The 20,246-nt window shown below is 42.3% G+C and overlaps 1 protein-coding gene across 1 annotated transcript in view; it reads left to right on the forward strand.

The window, feature by feature from the left end:
• The first annotated feature begins 2,041 nt into the window (after window positions 1-2,041).
• Window positions 2,042-20,246, forward strand: part of epas1b (endothelial PAS domain protein 1b) — a 79,040-nt gene continuing 60,835 nt past the window's right edge. Inside the window, exon 1 of the mRNA XM_028603296.1 lies at window positions 2,042-2,279. Coding sequence (XP_028459097.1) covers window positions 2,254-2,279 — 26 coding nt within the window. The 5' untranslated portion in view covers window positions 2,042-2,253. The remainder of the gene's footprint in view (window positions 2,280-20,246) is intronic.

Below are 20,246 nucleotides of genomic sequence, written 5' to 3' on the forward strand. Positions count from 1 at the left end.
TGGGAGGAGGCCTCGGGGAAGACCCAGGACTAGGTGGAGGGATTATATCTCCAACCTGGCCTGGGAACGCCTCGGGATCCCCCAGTCGGAGCTGGTTAATGTTGCTCGGGAAAGGGAAGTTTGGGGTCCCCTGCTGGAGCTGCTCCCCCCGCGACCCGACACCGGATAAGCGGACGAAGATGGATGATGGATGGACCAGTTTCGAGGCAAGGCAACGTTTTTCGCGCTTTTGACGTTGAGTTTTTATTTCAACAATTTTTTTAAAGGTTTTGTCTCTATTTTTGAGGTTTTTTTTGTCTCTTTTTCAGAGTTTTTTTTCTATAATTTTTTCAAGGTTTTTGTCTCTTTTCTAAATACATGCACACATGTCCTGGGACCTCCCTAAATAGTTGGATATCTCACCCTGTACACACCGGAGTGTGTACACACCTGTGTAAGAGCAGGTGCTCTTACACAGAGGTGTACTCCTCGATGCAGCGGCCGCGGGTTCAATCTAGTCTAGGTAAGACCCGCCCCTTCAATAGCATTCACACGCTACTATTGGCCAGGCATCCATGCTTACGCAAGGTAACGTAACCCGATTTGTTCAGGTCCTATCCCCCTGACCAATCGGCTATCCTAACCATAACCACTCAAGGTCAATGCCTAACCCCCAACCAATCGGGCTGCTTCGTAGGGCGGGACTTGCCTAGAAGTTACATTAGGGTTGGGTACCGTTTGGATTTTTACGATTACCAAACCGATACTTTTAAAACGATTCTGATTCCGTAACCGATTCTTGAAAAACTGAAAAACGACATCAAAGAAAGGCGTAGAGTTTTTAAAAAAAATTAAAATTATTTCATTTTAACAATATATTAACGTTTTAAAGTTCTTAAATATATAATAAGTAAACTTATGTTTACTAGCGCTCACGTGCAGTGAATGGTTAATATGCTTTTCCGTCAGTTTTGGTGAGCCCAGAGGGGAAATATGGTATTTTAAAAGTAGCCCACATTTACGGTAGCTAGCTAACGGTAGACTACAGAGAAAGTGTGATATTTTTACGCCCATTTCGGAGCGACCGAGGGAAAATATTTCAGTCGACACATTAAGTGCAATCGAAATAAGGAACCAAAATTTGCGTTCTAATCCGGTCCGATTCCTACCGGTTGCGTAGGGAATGACGTCACAACGAGTAGAATGCGTTCTATTTCCAAGTCCGATTTTCATTGTTTTCATTAGCTCTAGCCAGGTTAGCTTATAGCTGTACGTTACTACAGCTTTCACAACTGTTGACGCACGGGGCAGCCATGTTGGACTTTTATGGTGCATTATTTTTGTCCACCGAAGTTGATCTACGAGTCGTTTTTCGGGGGGTGGTGTGTGTTTCTGACTTTGACCTCGGAAAAATCTGACTTCCTTCCGGGTACCAATGGAACGCACCATCAGTTCAGTTCAGTAGCATCTGTATTAGAGAAAAATAATCACTTCATCTGATGTTTAAAGTGAATAGCCTACAATCGTTTGCCAACCTACTTACTGGAGTTCCACAACTACACATGTCCTCTACAAGTGTACAATATGGGCTGTATTATTTGTGTCCCCTTCAAAAACTTCTCTTGGGAAATGCCATGTGTGTTGTCCCCCCCCACAACTGTTGAACAAATGTACGCCCATGCAGACACAGCTCGCACTTGTTGCGGATCAGGTCCAAACAGGTAGGAGAGCTGAGAGCTGAGCGCGCGCGCGGGAGGGGCGGGGGTTGATCAGGGAGAGAAGGGGGCGGCGGCTCCAGCCAATCAGCGCGCCGGGCTCGGTGACAGCGGAGCTTTCAGGTCAGACAACCGAGAGCAGCTCCGGGAGTTCTCAGAGGAGCAAGAAACGAGGAAAAGAGCGGATCTGCGCGTCGGTTTGTGTGTCAGCAGCAGCCGGTGTCAGGGGTTCCTCTGCGGGTGAGAGGCGGTACAATCCTCAGCAGTGTTCTGAGACTGTACGGCCACCAGCCAGCCAACCAACCAACCAACCAGCCAACCAGCCAACCAGCCAACCAACCAACCAACCAACCAACCAACCAACCAGCCAACCAGCCAACCAACCAACCAGCTTGTATGGACTAACCCAAGGCTTTTATGACATGATCTGTCAGAGGGCTGCTTCCGACCTGCGCACGTCCATTTGAAACCTGCTCACGTTACTTAGCCCGTTTTGACCCTTAAAGTTGGACTTAACATAGACTGTCGGGGAATTACAACACAAAAAAACAAGAGAAGCATGACTGCAGATAAAGAGAAAAAGAGGTAAGACATTTAAAAAAAAATAAATAAATAAAAATAAAAAAATCCTGTTTTTTTTTTTATTTTGTTCTTCTTTTTAATTTCCCGTCGGTTATGAGTTGATTAATCCGCGGCTTGCAGATAATAGTGTGTGTTTGTTCAGTGTAGGCTACAATTTGCCTGACAGTTATCCCCCTGTCTGTGCAGAGACCTGTTGCATGTGACTTGGCCTGCATGCGTTTCTGCTCCGAAAAGCGGTTTGAACTATAAATCACAGTCACAGCCGGTGGCTTCATGTGGCGTTTATTAACCCCCCAAAAAAGCTTAATGTGTTTTTAATGCAGAAATGGCACGTTGGTAGTGATTAGACTCTTATGGAGTTAAGTGGGTGATTTGATTTAGTCTGTACTCGACAGGAGATTGAATTTGCTGCAGACTGCAATTGAGTTTAACAGTTAATTTTAGATTACATTTTTTTGAAATGTCATGCAACCTTCAAGGACCTTTTTTTTTTTTTTTTTTTAAGACTTTCTTATGAGTGAAAACATGCAAAGTCCAGCCAAACAAACTCCAAATGTTCAACTAAAATCCGAGGATGTGCAATATCTCAGCTGTTTGTTTGTTTTTTAAATGTTTTTATAGGTCACAGCAAATGCATATTTTATCTAATATAGGCTAAATATATGTTTAGCTTTTTTCTCTATTTTGAATTCCTGTTTGATGCAGCTTGTGTGAATCATTCCGTGCAGTGACACTCATCTTAGGGATAAACAAGCCAATGTGCAAATAAAGTCCCTTTTTTATAAAGTGAGGTCATTCTTTACATGAGTTGCTGATCATGATCATAGGTGAACAGTTTTGTGGGTGTTTATGTAGCTCGGCAGTGGCTCAGGGGCAAGAGGAAGTACATTTTAATGATCTTTTTTTTTTTTAAATAAAAAAAAAGAGCAGGAACGCTGTGGTTTTTCAACATGAAGTTCCAATTTCCCGCAAAGCCACTTCTTAACCTCTACCCTTCTTTCTTTTTCTTTAAAAGAGGCAATCACCAATCAGTTCTGACAGTTCAGATATCAGACTGCGTAGTCAGGAAGTTTCTAGAAATCTTGTAGTAGCTGTCCAGTATAGCGTTGCTTTCCTGTGGAGATTACAGCTGCTTAATCACCACTCAGAGTTCTGCTAGATCTGAAAAACTACAGCCACATATTTGGTGATTTAAATTGGCGGAAGCTAAGACATTTTTTAGTCCGCTTAGTAGAGCTGGGCGATACGGAGAAAATCAAATCCCGCGATGTTTTTGACCATTTACATCGATATTGTAGGGTTTACACGATGAGATTTTTGAAAAATAATTCTCAGTAACGTGGATTTAATGACTAAGTGGGTAAAGGCAAATAAAAGATGTGTTCAGAAAATGACATCACTTTATTGTAATGCAGCCTTTAAAACCAGGAAAAGACAACACTGATGTCATATTACGACATCCAAAATCTAAGACGATATCTTGTCTGTTATCACGAAATCCATATATCAGCCTTAATGCTTAGTCAGCCGAAGCCCCAGATAATGTTTGCTCCTGAAACCAGCCCACCACACATTGAGTTATGTAACGCTACTCTGTGCTACACACCCGGGGGGGGGGGTGTAACAAAATGTTCATTAATCATTGAGCTAGGGCTGGGCGATGCGGAGAAAAACCAAATATCACGATATTCTTGACCAGATGCATCGATGTCGATATTGCGACGATAATCTAGGGTTGACGATTGCTGCTTTCACAAAATATTTTTTACAACGAGATTTTAGATAAATAATCATCAATAATTTATAATAGTAAAACAGTTTCAAGTGAAATTATAGAGAGAGACCGTAAACAGACTGTGTTTACATGCATGCACAAAAAGAATGTGACGTTAAAACAAATCTGCAATTCTTCAAATGATTTTCACTCAAAGTGTTTGACAACCGATGGATTTCCTGTAAAGAAGAGCGATAAAGAATCTACTTGCACACCGAGTTAGGAGAGGACCAGGGATTTGAATCGGCAGAGTTGTGTTTGCCTGACGCCTTGGTGTCTGTCCGGTCCAACCCTTGTGACTCTCTTCTCTCCGGCTCTCATCTCACAATCGCTATCAGATCAGGCACAACGTGAACAGAGCAGGTATTAAGACGGAGGACAGAGACACTGGACTCTCTGTCGTCGGGGAGGAAAGAGAGAACCTAACATTAAGAGGCAGAAAGTGAGAGGAGTGCAGGGCTGTGTTCAAAATCACACAAAGTATGACATAGAGTTGAGATGGTAGTGCGTTGCGACTGCATAGTACGCTCCTTAAGAAATAAATCTGTAAAATAACAGAAAAGGTTCTGGCAGCTTATTACCGGGACTTTGCCCCGTAATTACCCAGTTAAAATACAGATCATTTTCTGTTCGATAAATATTCCCTCATAGAAAGCTGCTCAGTTAGTAAACTTCTAAAAAACGTTGGAAAAAAACTTCAGAAATGTTGAGGAAAAAAAAAAAAAAAAACAGCGGCAAACGTCAAAAAGCGACCGAAACTAAAGTGTCGGAAAAGTGCCAATTGTCAAATAAAGTGACAACGTGGACTTCTGTAATCTCCCAAGACCAACCTCCATGGCCGACAAATGTTTGTCGGAGCAAAAATTATACAATTTGAAATGTAAAAAAAAAAAAACTGTTAATTCACAGATATTTCTAAAGGCTACGCACCGGGCCGATAATCGGCCGTCGGGCAGTCTGGCGAGGTCGGTGACTCGAGTCTGTTCGGTGTGTTCCGTGCCGTTGTCCGTCCGAAGGGCCGTCGGCCTTCATTTTGGCCGATTTGACGTGTATACAGTAATCAGCGGGGTGGGCACTGCCGGCAGTCGGACTCAAATGAGCCATCTGATTGGTGGAGAGCTAACCCGGAAACGGGGAGCGGGATGAGCGTGACCAGAGTCTCTAAAAATCTGTCAAATCTTTTAAACTGACCTTCGTTGATCTGAGATGAAGACCGCAGCTGCACGGCCTATTTCTCTCTTAAAATGTTTTCAGAAACACGTTTCGGTGAACTATTTTAGTCCAATATGAGATGGTATTCTGAACAAGCCGCCATGACAGTCTGGCTTTGAATTTCCAGAGAAACCAGACCCACTTGACGCCCGTTTGTCCAATCAGCTGCCGGTTTTAATTTTTTGGGGCGACAATACAGATTAGCGCCGCCCTAGCACTAAACCCACCAGACTCCATTTTAAAAAAGCAATATTTTAGCGTGTATAGAGCCAACATATTTTTACGTGTAAATCGGTAAACTATGTGTTTATTTCAACCAAAACTAGAGTTCTGATGGTTGGAAAAGTGGAAAGATGATCGAAAATGGCTTTTCGTAGTTTTAATTTGTTTCTTTCGACTTTGATTGAAGTGTATTTTACGATGCTAAAATTACTGTTTATTTACGTGGAGTCTGGTGGGTTTAGCGAACGCAATTTTGCGGATGTTTTTATGTTTTAAAAAAGGATCTTACTCTTTAACAGAAAGGTTGATTCCTTAGAAATCCTTTCCATGCTGTTGTCAGGCACTCCAGGGCCTTCATCAGGGCATCCGTACTACATGGTTTGCCTTTTGAGCTGTCTCTTATAGCTCATTGGCCAGTGATCACATGGTCGGTAGGTAAAAAGTCACATGATTGGTGTGAACAGGTAAAGTCCCATGACAGACCATAATAGGGAGTGAATCAATCATCAATAGTAAAAAACACAATATAAGGACAGAAATAGTAACAAACAAGCAACGCTTACATACCAAACATCGTTAAACCTCTTAATGTTTAGACAGAGCAGTCTAGCCCTTAATTTATTTTTAGATTTTATTTTTATCATTTATCAATAAGGGATTGTTACAAAAATTGCCCCCCCCCCCCATACCTGTCTTCACTCCTGAGCCGTACTCATAACAGTGGTTCTCAGGATTGGCTTACACTTTCTGTCCCTCCAGTAAAAAGTAATCTTGGAATGAGAGCCTTTAGATGTTTTGCCCCATTTCTCTGGAATAGTTTGCGGAGTAATCTAAAGTTGGATGCACTAATACCAATGGGTCCATTCCAAATTTTGAATAGCGACCTCATTCATTTTAACTCTGACTGTTTGACATAGTATAGTCCTACGTCTTTTTGCATTTGTATCGGTGTCCTTTTAGAATGCATCTCTCACATTCTACTGCTCATTCTTAACTTATTTGTATGACGTGTCTGTGTGTGTGTGTATATATATGTATATGTATGTGTGTGTATATATATATATATATATATATATATATATATATATATATATATATATATATATATATATATATATATATATATATATATATATATATATATATATATATACACACACACACACACACACACACACACACACACACACACACACACACACACACACACACATATACATATACATATACATATACAAACAAACAAACAATGGTCGCCCTAGAAAAATATAATACAAAACATCTTTTATGTCTCTCATAAATTCAGGTATGAAGGACACACTGGCTAAACAGCACATGGCATACTTAATTGTTAATTTAGGATGCAGTATGCAACTACATACAGATTGAGTATGTTAGTATGCGATTTAAAACACAGCCCAGGAGCCTTGGTGCTTCCACCGGAGAGCTATCGGCCATTTTAGATAGAAAGGTGTGTGTGTGTTTCTGTCTCCTCATTTTTCCTCTGTCAGTGTGTTTGTATTACACAGTAGCACATTGTTGTTGCTGCTGCCTGGAAGTCATAACTGCTCTGATAAGTTAGTAATTCACGACGGCTGCTCGGCAAACACACGGCGTGTTTGTTTGAGATGCAGCGCTTCAGATTAGTTTCATTAATATAACTCATGTTGATATGAGAGGATGAACTCCATGGAATGTCTTTATGTGATTGGTCGCTTGCTGTTACGCAAATGTTTAAAGAAACAATTTTTTTTTTTATAGACCATAATTCCTGTTAACCAAGAGCTGCTGTAAGTGTATGTGAGAAATAAAACACAATGTAGCACTAGACATCCCGAAAACACACACACACACACACACACACACACACACACACACACACACACACACACACACACACACACACACACACACACACACAAAACATCTTTTGGCACTTCAAGGACTCCGTATCTATGAGAAATCCTGATACACAATAACTGAGTTTCCTCTGTCGACTGCCTTATCTTTGATGTAAGAAGTTACACTGTTGCCACTTTTAGAAGAGGGGGGCACATCCAGGCAAAAAATGCTCCGGTGCAAGACAGAAAAATACTTAAAGGACAAATCCGGCGCACAATGAACCTAGGGGTTAATAACACATGCCGAGTTGACCGTTCTCTGGGATATGTTTTCATGCTAATTGAATGTGACCAGTTTTAGGGCAAACCGCTAATTGGCTTATAACGCTAGTCGTCGGGGCACGCTAAAGTAAAAATAAATCGCTATTTCTACACCACTACCAAGGCTCATAATAGCACCACACTTCCACGGTAGCATAAAGAGGATCCCTACATGTAAACCGAAGCATTGAGAACTTTGTAAGTGTACAGACAGTTTATTAAAAAGATAGTTTAGAAAGACCGTACCGTTCACGTATACATGCGGGCGGCATCTTGGGAAAACAGTCACGACCAGACGAACGCCGTGCTGGAGCTTTGTTACTGGTTACACAGCGTTCGTCGTTCGATAGAAATAGTGATTTCTTTTTACTTTCCTTGTGCCCCGACGACTAGCGTTTATAAGGTAATTAGCAGTTTGCGCTAAAACTGGTCATTTGTTGAGCATGAAAACAGATCCCAGAGAACGGTTGACTTGGTACACATGTGTTATTAACCCCTAGGTTCATTTTGCGCCGGATTTCTCCTTTAACTGCAGGGCACAAAGTAGGTCTGCACACTGTTAGGCTGTTTGGCTTGAGAAAAACAGACTTTTTGTGGAGGTGGTAATCAGCCCAAATCACTATCACCTGCTGGACCAACACTTTCTTTCAACTTGATTTGATTTCATCTGGTTTCGCAATAAAGCAGCAAGCAGTGTGCAGTTTCATCGCTTTGACACTAACCCCACACACCAATGTTAAACTGTGAAAATGTCTGAACAAACATTTATGTGAAAACTGATTTCCCCAAAACTGTTAAAGATATTAAAACAGCCATTTAGACAATAGGTTCAAATGTGTTGACGCGTTTAAAGTTTGCATTATGTTTCTGGGAGTCGCACACAAGAGCTTGGAGTTTTTTAAAAGTAAAGGAGAAATTAATTAGTTAAATTAGTAATTATGTTTACTGAGGTAATAAATCATGTGAGAAGTAGGGTCATTTTCTTATAGACTTCTTTAGAAACAGACTTCTTTTGGGAGCCAGAGTCGCCCCCTGCTGGAAATAAGAGTGCAGAATGTTTTTTTTTGTGTGCATACAAACAGCGTAACAACACATCCACAAATAGAAGTTGACAGGACAGTGTGTACGACTGATTTAGTGAGACATAAATAAGGCAGAAGTGCTTATAACTGTTACTACAGCTTTCACTACTGATGCACGGAGCAGACATGTGGGATTTTGAGCTCGGGGTAACCGGAGGTTGTCAGAGTTACAAGCTCTGAAATCTGAGTTTGGGGGCCGTGTAGTAGCCTGGCTCCACCCTCCTACGTACTTAACGCTTCTCATTTCCCTTCAGTACTACGTCTGGGTTCGCGGTATAGTCTTGGGTTTTCTCCAGCCAAACTTTTGGCGGTCCAATCAGCGAACCGAGGTTGAGGCCGTGCGCTAGAGTTGCAGCGGAGAAAGATGCGAGCGAAGCCATTCGGTCCGTTGTGGCAACGCTGCCGAATATCCAGAAGTTAAAGCCCGAGCAAGAACAGTCTTTGCTGAGTTGTGTTGGTGGCCATGATGTTGTGGCCCTCCTCCCCACGGGGTTCGGGAAAAGTTAGATTTTTCCAGCTCGCTCTGTTAGTGGTGAAGGAGTTGGCTAAGGCTAACGCTATCAATGCTAATGCTAAATATAAGCCTTGTCCGTCTCCCCTCTTGTTGCGCATGACTTGTACGTCACGACCAAACGTTAGCGATTGGTTATGGCAGATCCAATAGTTTTAAACTTCAACCGAATACCCGCCTTCAAGGAAGTTAACACTTGTTAATGGAGAGAGGCCAGACTCTCTGGACAAATGTCCAGAGTGTGGTAGGACCAGGCTAGTGGACCAGAGTCTGGTAGGACCAGGCTAGGAGTGTAGTCTATTTTGCAATAAACCAGAACACGTTTTTTCTCCCATCCCGGAATGACATGTGGACTAGCCAGACCTTCTTCCGCAGCGCTTTGGAGGAAGGTCTGGCAATGCGAGACCAGGGGGTCGTGTCTCTGACTAAAATTCAACTTCCGAGTACAAATGGAACGCATCGTAACACCAGTTAACTGTCCAGGTTGTTGTGGTCTGTCACAGCTTCAGTCAGCTTTCACCAAATCTGACACGGTAGCCTAACTCATCACAAGTGTTTCTCACCTTACCCTTCCACCGCTTACTACATTAAATAGCTTTGTTTTTACAACCCCTGACTGATACCAGAAAAAAATTGAGGGCCTGTGAAGAACCCCAGTCACTTCTTTCAACACGCGAGTCGGCTGGAAACAATGTTCAAAGGTCAGAGTCCAGGGCAGCTGCCAGGCAGATATACATTACATGACTGTGGAGAGATTGATCCATACGGGTGTGTTTTCTCTCTCTTTTCAAGACCTCTTGGGTGGACTAAGAATGTGGGATCTGAAAAATATGAATTAAAATACTGTAGCTATTCTCATCTAGCCATTTTTCCTACTAACTGTAGCGCTACTTAAGGATATGTGTCTTTAAAAAGCTCCATTAGGAGATAAATTCATATATAAGATTGTATTTTCTAAGGTGATACAATTTGCATTTCGCACTAAGATACATAAGAAAGCATTATAATGCTTAAAGTAATATGTGCATGACTGCATACGGGAGGAAAATTAAAAATATTCGCCTATCAGTTTTTGTTTTGCATTAAAGCTTTGTTAAAAATCCTGTGTGCGTATTAAATTGTGGACCTTCCCTCCTTTTAATATGAGTTTGCACATGAAAGATGAAACAATTTACTGCCACCATCAGTTTTATCATCTTTTACCTTAACAGGTGTTGAGAAATAGTTTCCATTTCCTGTTTAACAAGGCATCTTAACTCAAGGTCAACTGCCTCCCATTTTCTGAAGCTTTCAACTGCATCTCATGGTCTTACTCTGCTCTGTTGGCATGACGGGTTTTTCAAAGTGGCGAGAAAACTCTCTTAGCTTCGAACCATGAGATGTGGTTAGACGGTCTTAATAAATGCAAGTAAGTGGACCTTGCCAATCCACACTCTGTACTTTGGTCCGTACTGGGACTTGAACCAACGACCCTCCGGTTCCCAACCCAAGTCCCTACGGACTGAGCTACTGTCACCCAACAAAAAAAGCCAATTGGTGTAACTGACACCAGGGTCAACAGCGATGATGGGGGGCTGTAAATAGTTTCATCTTCCATGTGAAAAAAAACAACTAGTAAGGGGACATTGAGTTAGGGTTATTTTTGTCAAACTACGATTCCAAAGGCCAAGAGTGAACTTTCACGTGCAAGTAGCCGAAAGTGGGCCGTGTCATCGCTCGCTATCGCATGTTAGCTGTGATTTCCCCAAAAACTGTTAAAGATATTAAAACAGCCATTAAGACCAATGTAGTTTTAAAATGTGTTGGCTCATATAGTTTATACATTTGCATTATGTTTCTGGGTTTCGGTTGAACAAAGTTGTGGGCCTTTTTGAAAGAGCGGACCTCCCGATGAGTCCAAAAAAAACCTTTTTCACAAATGATGCAACGTCTTACATTCTTATGTCTGCCGCTCCTTATTAAATGGACAGCCTTCATTGTCATTGTTCATGGTTGGTTAACATACAACATTTGGGGAGCTCTTCTGTTCAGTGAAAAACAGTATTAACAAAAAGACCCAAGACATCACATACATTCAGCAGGGTTTTTCCTGCATAGAGGAATTTGTTTTTGGCGCCCCCCCCCCTGCCCTCCAAAGAGGTAGGAAAATCAAAAATGGTACTTCAAATCGGATTGTGTTAATTAGCAATTTACCAAACGACAAATAGGATCTCAGTTTTACCGTCCACCGTCTGGCCGTGCTGGACTCTCCCGGTGATTTTAACAGTGGCGTTTTTAATATTGATATTATTTTTTATATCTGATATGATAAGGTAACACAACCTCAATACCTTTTTACGGTATGCAAACTGATCATGCCCCCCCCACCACACCTTAAAAAAAAAGTCCATTCTAATGCAGGAAAAACTCTGATTCAGGGCATACGATTTAAATCAATCTGCTACTGCGTCTTTCTGTCCTTCTCCGTTGTGCAAACTTCTAAAATGAGAGGGGAGGGAGAGGGAGGAGAACTAGTTGCCAAAAACAAGATTGGAGAGAACCGAAAAGGGAGGACAGAAAGCTGTGAAACAAAGTCAGCTGGGCTTGGAGGTGATCTAGAGATGAACACGAGTCAATAAAGAGAGACGAGTAGAGGGAGAGAGAGAAGCAGCTCTGACATGGTGTCGGACGGTTCAGGCCTGTCAACTCAGCGCTTCACACCGTCGCAACACTCTGCAGCGAGCCCCGAGCCTGGTTGGCACGGCGCCGCCATGCCTCTTTTGTGTGCTAAACCCCTGCCAACCCCTCCCACCCCCACCCCCCCGGTCTCCCAATTCTACCCAAACATCACGCCACTTAGCACAGCCGCTCAACCTGCCCTCTGAAAGACGGAGGAATGCAGTGAGAGACGGAGAGGGTAAAGCCCAAATGTCTGCAAGTGGAATGAGTGGATTTATTGCCTCTTGAAGACAGCAAAAGAGATGTATTGAGTGAATTAACTCAAGTACTTTGCTTCATGACAGTTTTAAGTTTGTGCATTTTTCCTCTGTATTGCAAGACAAAACATATTGTACTACTACATTTATCTGACAGCTGTGGTTACTGATTACTTTGCAGATTTCTGCTTTTAGGGGATATGATGGTCTTTTTTTTTTTTTATAAAATAAATTCTGAAAGTGTTTTACCACAGTCTTTTGGGGTTCAATTCAAGTCTTAAAGTGCCCATGACATGGTGCTCTTTGGATGCTTTTATATAGACCTTAGTGGTCCCTGGTGCAGAATTACAGCCACTAGAGCCAGTCCCACAATGAGCTTTCCTTAGGATGTGCCATTTCTGTGTCTGAAGCTATAGAGGAGGAGAGTGGGGGGGGGCAAGGTGGAGGGTGGGGGTGTGGCCTTGACCAACTGCACTTTTCTCGTTTGAAAGCCATGATGTCTCTCTCTCATGGGTAGGCCAAATTCTCTGGGCAGGCAAAGCAGAGAAAGGGGAGGTAACCTGGCTCCTTATGACCTCATAAGGAGAAGATTCCTGATTGGCCCATCTGAGCTTTCATTTTCTCAAAGGCATAGCAGGATACCCAGGGCTCGGTTTACACCTATCACCATTTCTAGCCACTGGGGGACCATAGGCAGGCTGGGGGAACTCATATTAATGTTAAAAAACCTCATAAATTGAAATTTTCATGCCATGGGACCTTTTAAAGTGCCCAAAATAAATCACTTTTTTCTGGGATTTGAGGTGTTATTTTGGGTCTCTGGTGCTTCCACACACATACAAACTTTGAAAAAAAAAAACATCCATGCCATTCTTAGTGAGATACGGTGCACGGCTTTCTACGTCACTGGCCGAAACGAGGGGCCTAGGGGGCTAACCGTTAGCATGCTAGCGCTAGCATGCTAGCTCATTCTCAATGGCAAAACATTGCTACAACACACACACACTAGTTCACCATAATCTATAAAAGAACTACTTCCATGTCCCTGTTCTGCAGGTATTCCGCGCGAAATTGGAAGTGCGCCCTCGTTTAGAAGAAGTCTCCCGGCTAATCCTGTCTTGTAACTGACGGAAGTTGTTTAAACAACTAGCTAGCTCATATGATCCTTACCTAGCTACTGTGCATGTGCGACTGCCAACAAAGATGTTACAGCAGTGCGATGTCTCACTCTGTAGCTAAAACAGAGACCTGAACGCAGGGTGAAAAGAGGAGCTGCAGCAATGTGCAGTACAACAAAAATATGGTGTTTTTTGAAAATTAAACCATGTAAACCTATTCGGATATAACCTTTAGAAGTATGAACCTGAAAATGAGCATATTATGAGCACTTTAAGAGGTGAACTGTTATTCATAGGGCTGCAAAGAACAATTATTCTCATAATTTTATTCCAATAAATACATTTTATTTGATTCATTGGCTGAAACGTTTTAGTCTATAAAATGTCAGAAAATAGTTCCCAGCCTCCTACCCCCCCCCCCCCCCTCACCCCAGCGCATCAGGTGACATCTTCAACAGCCTGAAGGAGTGAAAGTATTCAGCCATGTACCAGTCCTCATGCTGACTTCTCTCTACTGAGTAATCGGTGTGTGTTTAAGGCCTGTTGTGGACATGGAATTTCCCAAAACCATTGTCCCGGTTCATTTTAGGGTTTTTACGTCTACATGATACATCGGGAAGCTGAACCTTGAACACTGTGCTTTTGGTTTGATAACTTACGAGAAATCCCTGCCCTGTAAAGATCCCCTGCCCTGACCTGACCTGTACTTTGTGACCGATAAATATAAGGACAGAATGTATTACTTTCCTTTTTATAAAAAAAGAAAAATTAAAAAAAGCACACAAACTTTAATTAACTTGGATTGAAATCAGATTTTTATCCATGTTTTTTTTTTTTTTTTTTTTTTTTTTTTTTTACATTTAAAAGAAAACAAAGGGTTATACAGAAAATATTACACAAAACAGAAAGCATATCGAGATACAGGAATGACAAACGCTTGATTATACAATTTTTTTTTTTTTTTTTTTTATGTGTCCAAAAAAAAGGAGCGGGAAGAATGAAAACAAACTGGCAGCAACACAAGAAGCCACTTCAGTCTGTTTGTCAGTTTTGAAGGAGTCTCTCTGCGGTTAAGAATCTGTCTTTGTGCTCCGAGACTCGGCTGTTTGGGGTTTTTAAAGCTCTTATTTAGTGTGTAAACACGGAAGAGGAAGATGGGCGACCGAAACACAGGGAGACAAATACAAACTGGGGGCCAAAACAGAGTGAGAGACTGTTATTTAGTACAGACGTGATTGAGATACAGAGGCTTCCCAGCTGTGTAGGTAGTTTGGTTTTGGGATTTTCATTGTGATTTAGTTCTCTGTGGAAAAGATGAACAGCAGGGGCTGTTCGAAGAGTTAATGACTGACTTTAGGTTTTAAGCTGAGCCAGCTGCTCCATGTGGTGGACTTTATACTTTCAGATGTGTAGCTTCAGACCGGCAGCTGTGAGAAACACGTGAAATAGTGACGTTGAAATCTTTTCCCCCCAATTTCAAAGAATTAGAGCGGCAGAGAAAGTGTCTCCAGTGAGTAAGAAGTGGCCTTTGTGTTGAAATGAAATATGTCCAGATATTAAAACAAACTGGTGGTAAACCTGAGGCCCTGTAAAGTCTTGGGGGGGGCCCCGGGTCAGCTGTAACAACAACACATTCTCACTCCCGACGCTTGGTCCGGTGCCTTTGCCGTCTGTTACTGAAGCAAAAAGTCTCCTTTAGCGTCATATTTAGACGCGCTTGGTCGCGACTCTTGGCGTCATATTTTGGTGCTCTGTTTCGTGATGTACGTTTAACTGACATGCAGCACAAGAATGAGACTGTTTTAGTCAAACGATCGTGGGCGGGGGGTTACAAAATGTACATTTCAGTGACAAACGGGACACAAACCCAAGGTCTCTTGGGTGAAAGTCCTATGCTGTTTGACCCATCCACCACCCCAACCTGACTACTTACGCGGGTTTTCGGTCCGTAAGGGCTCCTGCGCGCTGCCTGTGAGGGGTGAGTGTGGCGTTTCTGTTGCGTGGCGGCCACGTGGCGTTTTCTATGTCTTTGCACACCAGAAACGTGTCTGACGCGGTGCTGCTGCTGCTAGCCTTGTCTGGACACCTCTTCAATCAACCGGCCGTCGTCCAGCGTTTCCAACTCAAAGTGTAGACTTCACATACCTGCACACCAGTCGCTTTTCAGCCATTTTGGATGGGAAAATGTCTTCAACGTGAATCGTGTAGATCCAAAGTTTTTATTTTTTGGGGGGGGGGTCCGAGACCCGGTGCTAATACGGCACCGGTGCCTTAACGACCGTTATCTACCAGACCGAATAGCAACGCGGATGTCGGTGCCTTATTTAGGTGCTACTTAAATGGTGGTGGTGGTGTCACCTTTTTCAGACCTTCTGAGTTTGCAGGTATGACTTCAAAATGTCCAGTTTCAACTAGAAAAAAAGTCCCGTGATTTGGATCACCCTTGTTCGACATATGGGGAGAGAGTTGTGGAAATTGACTGCACTCAAGCAGTAGTATACTTCATGTTAAACATAAAAGTATACTGATATGATTACAGCAAAGACAACGTCGGCAGTATTGACGGCAAACTAGGTTACGGAATATTTTGTTCTGTATGGACAGGTGCAATATTTGAAAATCAATAATTATACTTTTTTTTTTTTTTTTATTACATTTATATCTGGATTCATGTCAAAACCTAGAGACTTTCAAACAACATTTTTCGACATGTGTGCGTGTCACGCAGGCAGTGTGAGAGCTCTAACCTGTTAAGAGGAGCCGAAATAAGAACGGACACGCCACGAAGCTGACAAGCTCACGCCACCCAGCCAGTGTGCAGGAGCCCTAATACTATTTGCTACCGTTGATGTCTGGGAAACCTTTCTTTGCATCTTTCCATTGTTATTTTTATCTCACTCATTCTCGCCCGCCCGCCCACTCTTCCTCCTGCTTTTTGTCTTTGTGTTATTTTTTTCTAATGTGTCTTTTTGCTCATATCACATTCTCTCATATTTATCCTTGCCTCCCAGCTGGGCTCTCTGCCTCTCCCCGTTCACTTTGTTGTAGTTGCCCCCCCCCGCCTTTGCCTCCATGTTTTGAAGTCATTTGCCCAGGCCTATACAGTATGTTCCCCTCTCTCCCCTCCTTCAGAACTCTGTCTCCTTGCCGTTTCCTATTTCCTGTCTGCCAGCTCCCCTTCTTCTTCTTCTTCCTCTGCTACCAAAATGGCTTCCTGAACCTGTCGCCTGGCTCACCTCCAGGTCCTCCCAGACTCCTTCAGGTTGAAATCCAGCTCCCCTGAAGTCAGGTCAAGTTCTCTCATTGTCTAGCTTTGTTAAATATGAATATTTTCTAGTTTCTTCACTCCTGTGTGACAGTAAACTGAACATCTTTGAGTTGTGGACAAAAAAAAGACATTTGAGGACGCCAAAATGAACCTAGGGGTTAATAACACGTGTACCAAGTCGATCGTTCTCTGGGATTTGTTTTCATGCTAATCAAATATGACCAGTTTTAGCGCAAACCGCTAATTAGCTTATAATGCATGCGAAAGTAAAAATAAATCGCTATTTATATACTACTAAGGCTCAAAATAGCACCACACTTCCACGGTAGCAGAATGAGGGTCCCTACATGTAAACTGAATCATTGAGAACTTTGTAAGTGTACAGACAGTTTATTAAAAAGATAGATTATAAAGACAGTACCGTTCATGTATACAAGCAGGCGCCATCTTGGGAAAACAGTCATGACCAGACGAACGCTGTGTAACCAGTAACATAGCTCAAGCACACCGTTCGGCGTTCGACTGGTCATGACTGTTTTCCCAAGATGGCGCCTGCTTGTATACCGACAACGGTAACGAGTAGTATGAAAGACGGAAAATCTGCATGAGGACGTTGTTGTCAGTTGTTGGTGGATGGGTCAAACGACACAGGTCTTTCACCCAGGAGACATGGGGTTCGTGTCCCGTTCTTGTCCCGCTTGTCACTGAAACTTACATTTTGTAACCTCACCCATCTTTTCCTAAACCCAACTGTCCCGTTCTTGTGCCGCATGTCAGTTAAACGTACGTCCCGACCCAGTGTCTAAAAGTGATGCCATGAGTCCCGACCAAGCCTGTCTGAATATTAGGGCTGTCCTCGACTAAAGAAATTCTTAGTCGACTAACACTTATACAATGTTGTCGACTAATCGATTAGTTGATTTAATTGACAGAGCTGTGCGCTTTGAGAGGTGGTTAAGACTAGAAAAGCACAATATAAATGTAGTTAATTAACCATCTGTAAAACTGAGTTTCTCCACAATTAATCCTGCAAAAGCACCACTTTAAATCTTGTGTTTACCATAAATGTGCTCAGAAGTTTCTTGGAAATTAGTAATTAAGCATGAATAAGCATAAAAAATGTCTAATCAACGAAAGAAATCTTAGTCGACTAACGCCGCCTTCACACTCGCAGTTGAAATCCGCTCCGATACGGCTTCGAAACGGCCGGAAGTCATTCATTTCCTATGGAGATTCGCAGACCTCATGCGAATGGGTCCGAACGAGTTCGGTGCGAAAAAAATCGTGTCAGTTGGTCATCCTGATGCGTTCAAAAAAGCAGCAGCCTTTCTATTTATATCTGTATAAGAGAGGTCAGAGAGAATCGGACATTCAGACACTTATCAGTCCTTCTAGTTGTTCTGCCGTTTTTGTAAATCGCTTCCGAAGCTTTTCAACGGTGTAGTACGACGTCCGCTGGGGGCGTATTGCGTATTACGGAGCTGATTTCAACTGCCAGTGTGAAGGCGGCGTAAGACCAAAACAACTGATTAGTCAACTAATCGACTAAGAGGTGGCAGCCCTACTGAATATGACGCCAAAGGGCAAGACACTGTAGACCACACATGTCAAACTCAAGGCCCGTGGGCCAAATATGGCCCTTTGCAAAGTTTGAGCTGGCCCCCATATCATTTTGGATTCACAATACATTTTGAAACATCTAGTTTGGGGTGCTTTTTTTCCAACGTTTTTGATCCCTTTTTCCGTCGTTTTTGGCATGTTCTTCGACATTTTTTGTCGACTAAACTGTGAGAAGACATGCAATAATACAGTCAAAGATGTTTTGACTTTTTCGATGACATAAAACAATACATGTCTGGCCCTTGGTGTGATTCTCATTTTCAAGTGTGGCCCTTAGGGAAGTTGAGTTTGACACCCCTGCTACAGACCAAACAATCGAATCAAGAAAATAATGAACAGATGAATCAACAATGAAAATAATTGTTAAAATATTAAAATGTACGTACATGAGGAAAATAAAGTAACTGACTGCAGGAATGCTTGATTGTCTCTCCAGCGCCAAATAATTAGTCATGTAAAGTGTAGTCTATATTGACAACGTTTCACATCCCGCCGGATGTCCCGCCAAACCAGAGCACGTTTTTCTCCCATCCCGGAATGCTGTGTGGACAAGCCAGACCCTCCTCCGCAGCTCCGTGGAGGAAAGTCTGGCAATGCGACACTATGTAAAGTGTGTCCGTGTTGAAAGGAAGTCTAAAGCGAGTCTTCCTCGCCGTCTCTCCCTCCTGTGTGTTAAAAAGCTTTCTCCATCCACCTCATTTTCAACCATTTTAGACAATCTCGCTCTGCAAAAGTGAATTTGTGACCCTTAACAAGCATCAAAAACACAACTAAGCTGAGAGGAGCTGAAAGCCAGACACCGCTGCCTGCATCAGAGCTTGTTTTCTACCTTCTGTTGAAGCTTTCTGGATAAACATTATGAACACACTAATGTCCCAAGATACAGGAGATGGTCCATCCGGGTAAACATTCAACCTCAATTTGTTGTACTTTACAATCGCATAGATGTTAGCTAACATACAAAAGGACAAAAAACATTTTTTTTATTTTTTTTTTTACCATTTCCTTTTTAATCGTTAAACTTGAGTGTCACTCACTGACTTTGACTTTTTTTTTTTTTTTTTTTTTTTTGAACTCGTGTTGCAGTCTGTAAACTGGTACGGTGACAAAGTGAAAAATGGCATGAGGCTTGCATTCCTTTGGCTTTAAGTCTCTGTAATCCTTTTCTACAGATTACCCTTAGTCATTGCTTTTCAGTTTGCATTTCAGAACACTAAAAACTAATGAAATGCAGCTTTCTCTTTCTCTCTTTCACCTCAGTCATCCCATCTCTCTCGCTCGGTTCTAAAACACAAGTGCAGTACGGAGTCGGTTTTAAAAGAAAACTTGCTTTTATCACTAGAGGGAACGCACAAACTGAATGTTACTTCACACAGGAAGTGCACTACAACGCTCCTGCGAATAAACAAATCTTATTGTTTAGGGATCATCGGGCCGTTTTTTTGGCAGTTTGCAGATTATCTGTATCTGCGTTTTATTTGCCTGATAACCGATGAAGTTAATTCATTAGAAAGTGTGCTTCTTTGGCTCGGCTACAGCTCTGTGTCTGTCCCTCTGCTTCGGTTTCGCTCCCCCACTGAGTCAGACTTAATGTCCCGCCCACAACACTATCTGACTCTCTGTTACTGTGTGTTATGTTGAAAGTTTCAAAATGTATTAAATACTTGATGACTTTTTGATATAAATGACCGTCCGTTACATTCAAGCCATTACCAAATGAGTTGCTACAAAGCTAATTAAGACTATCCGCTCCACACAACTCTCTCTGTGTTTCTCAGTATGACTATGTTCAGAAGATTGTGGCGTCCCGTGACTTTCTCGCGCAGAAATATTTTTGATACAATCCCAATACATTCTAGTGGTTACAACAGTTTAGTAATACTCTTTAAAAATAAATGAGGGCGATAAAACCCTAAAATCTCACCCTCAAACCTTAATTAAGTGTGGGCCTGTAGTAATAGACATGCATCAAAGGCCGGATGGAGTGGACTAGACAGAATGCATCACTCACTCACAACTAAAAAGCCTCTAATAATTAAAAACCTTTGTGCAATCAATCATTTTTACACTGTATACAAAATTGGCA

The sequence above is a fragment of the Perca flavescens genome, chromosome 17 (assembly GCF_004354835.1).
Source record: "Perca flavescens isolate YP-PL-M2 chromosome 17, PFLA_1.0, whole genome shotgun sequence".
NCBI classification, from domain to species: domain Eukaryota; kingdom Metazoa; phylum Chordata; class Actinopteri; order Perciformes; family Percidae; genus Perca; species Perca flavescens.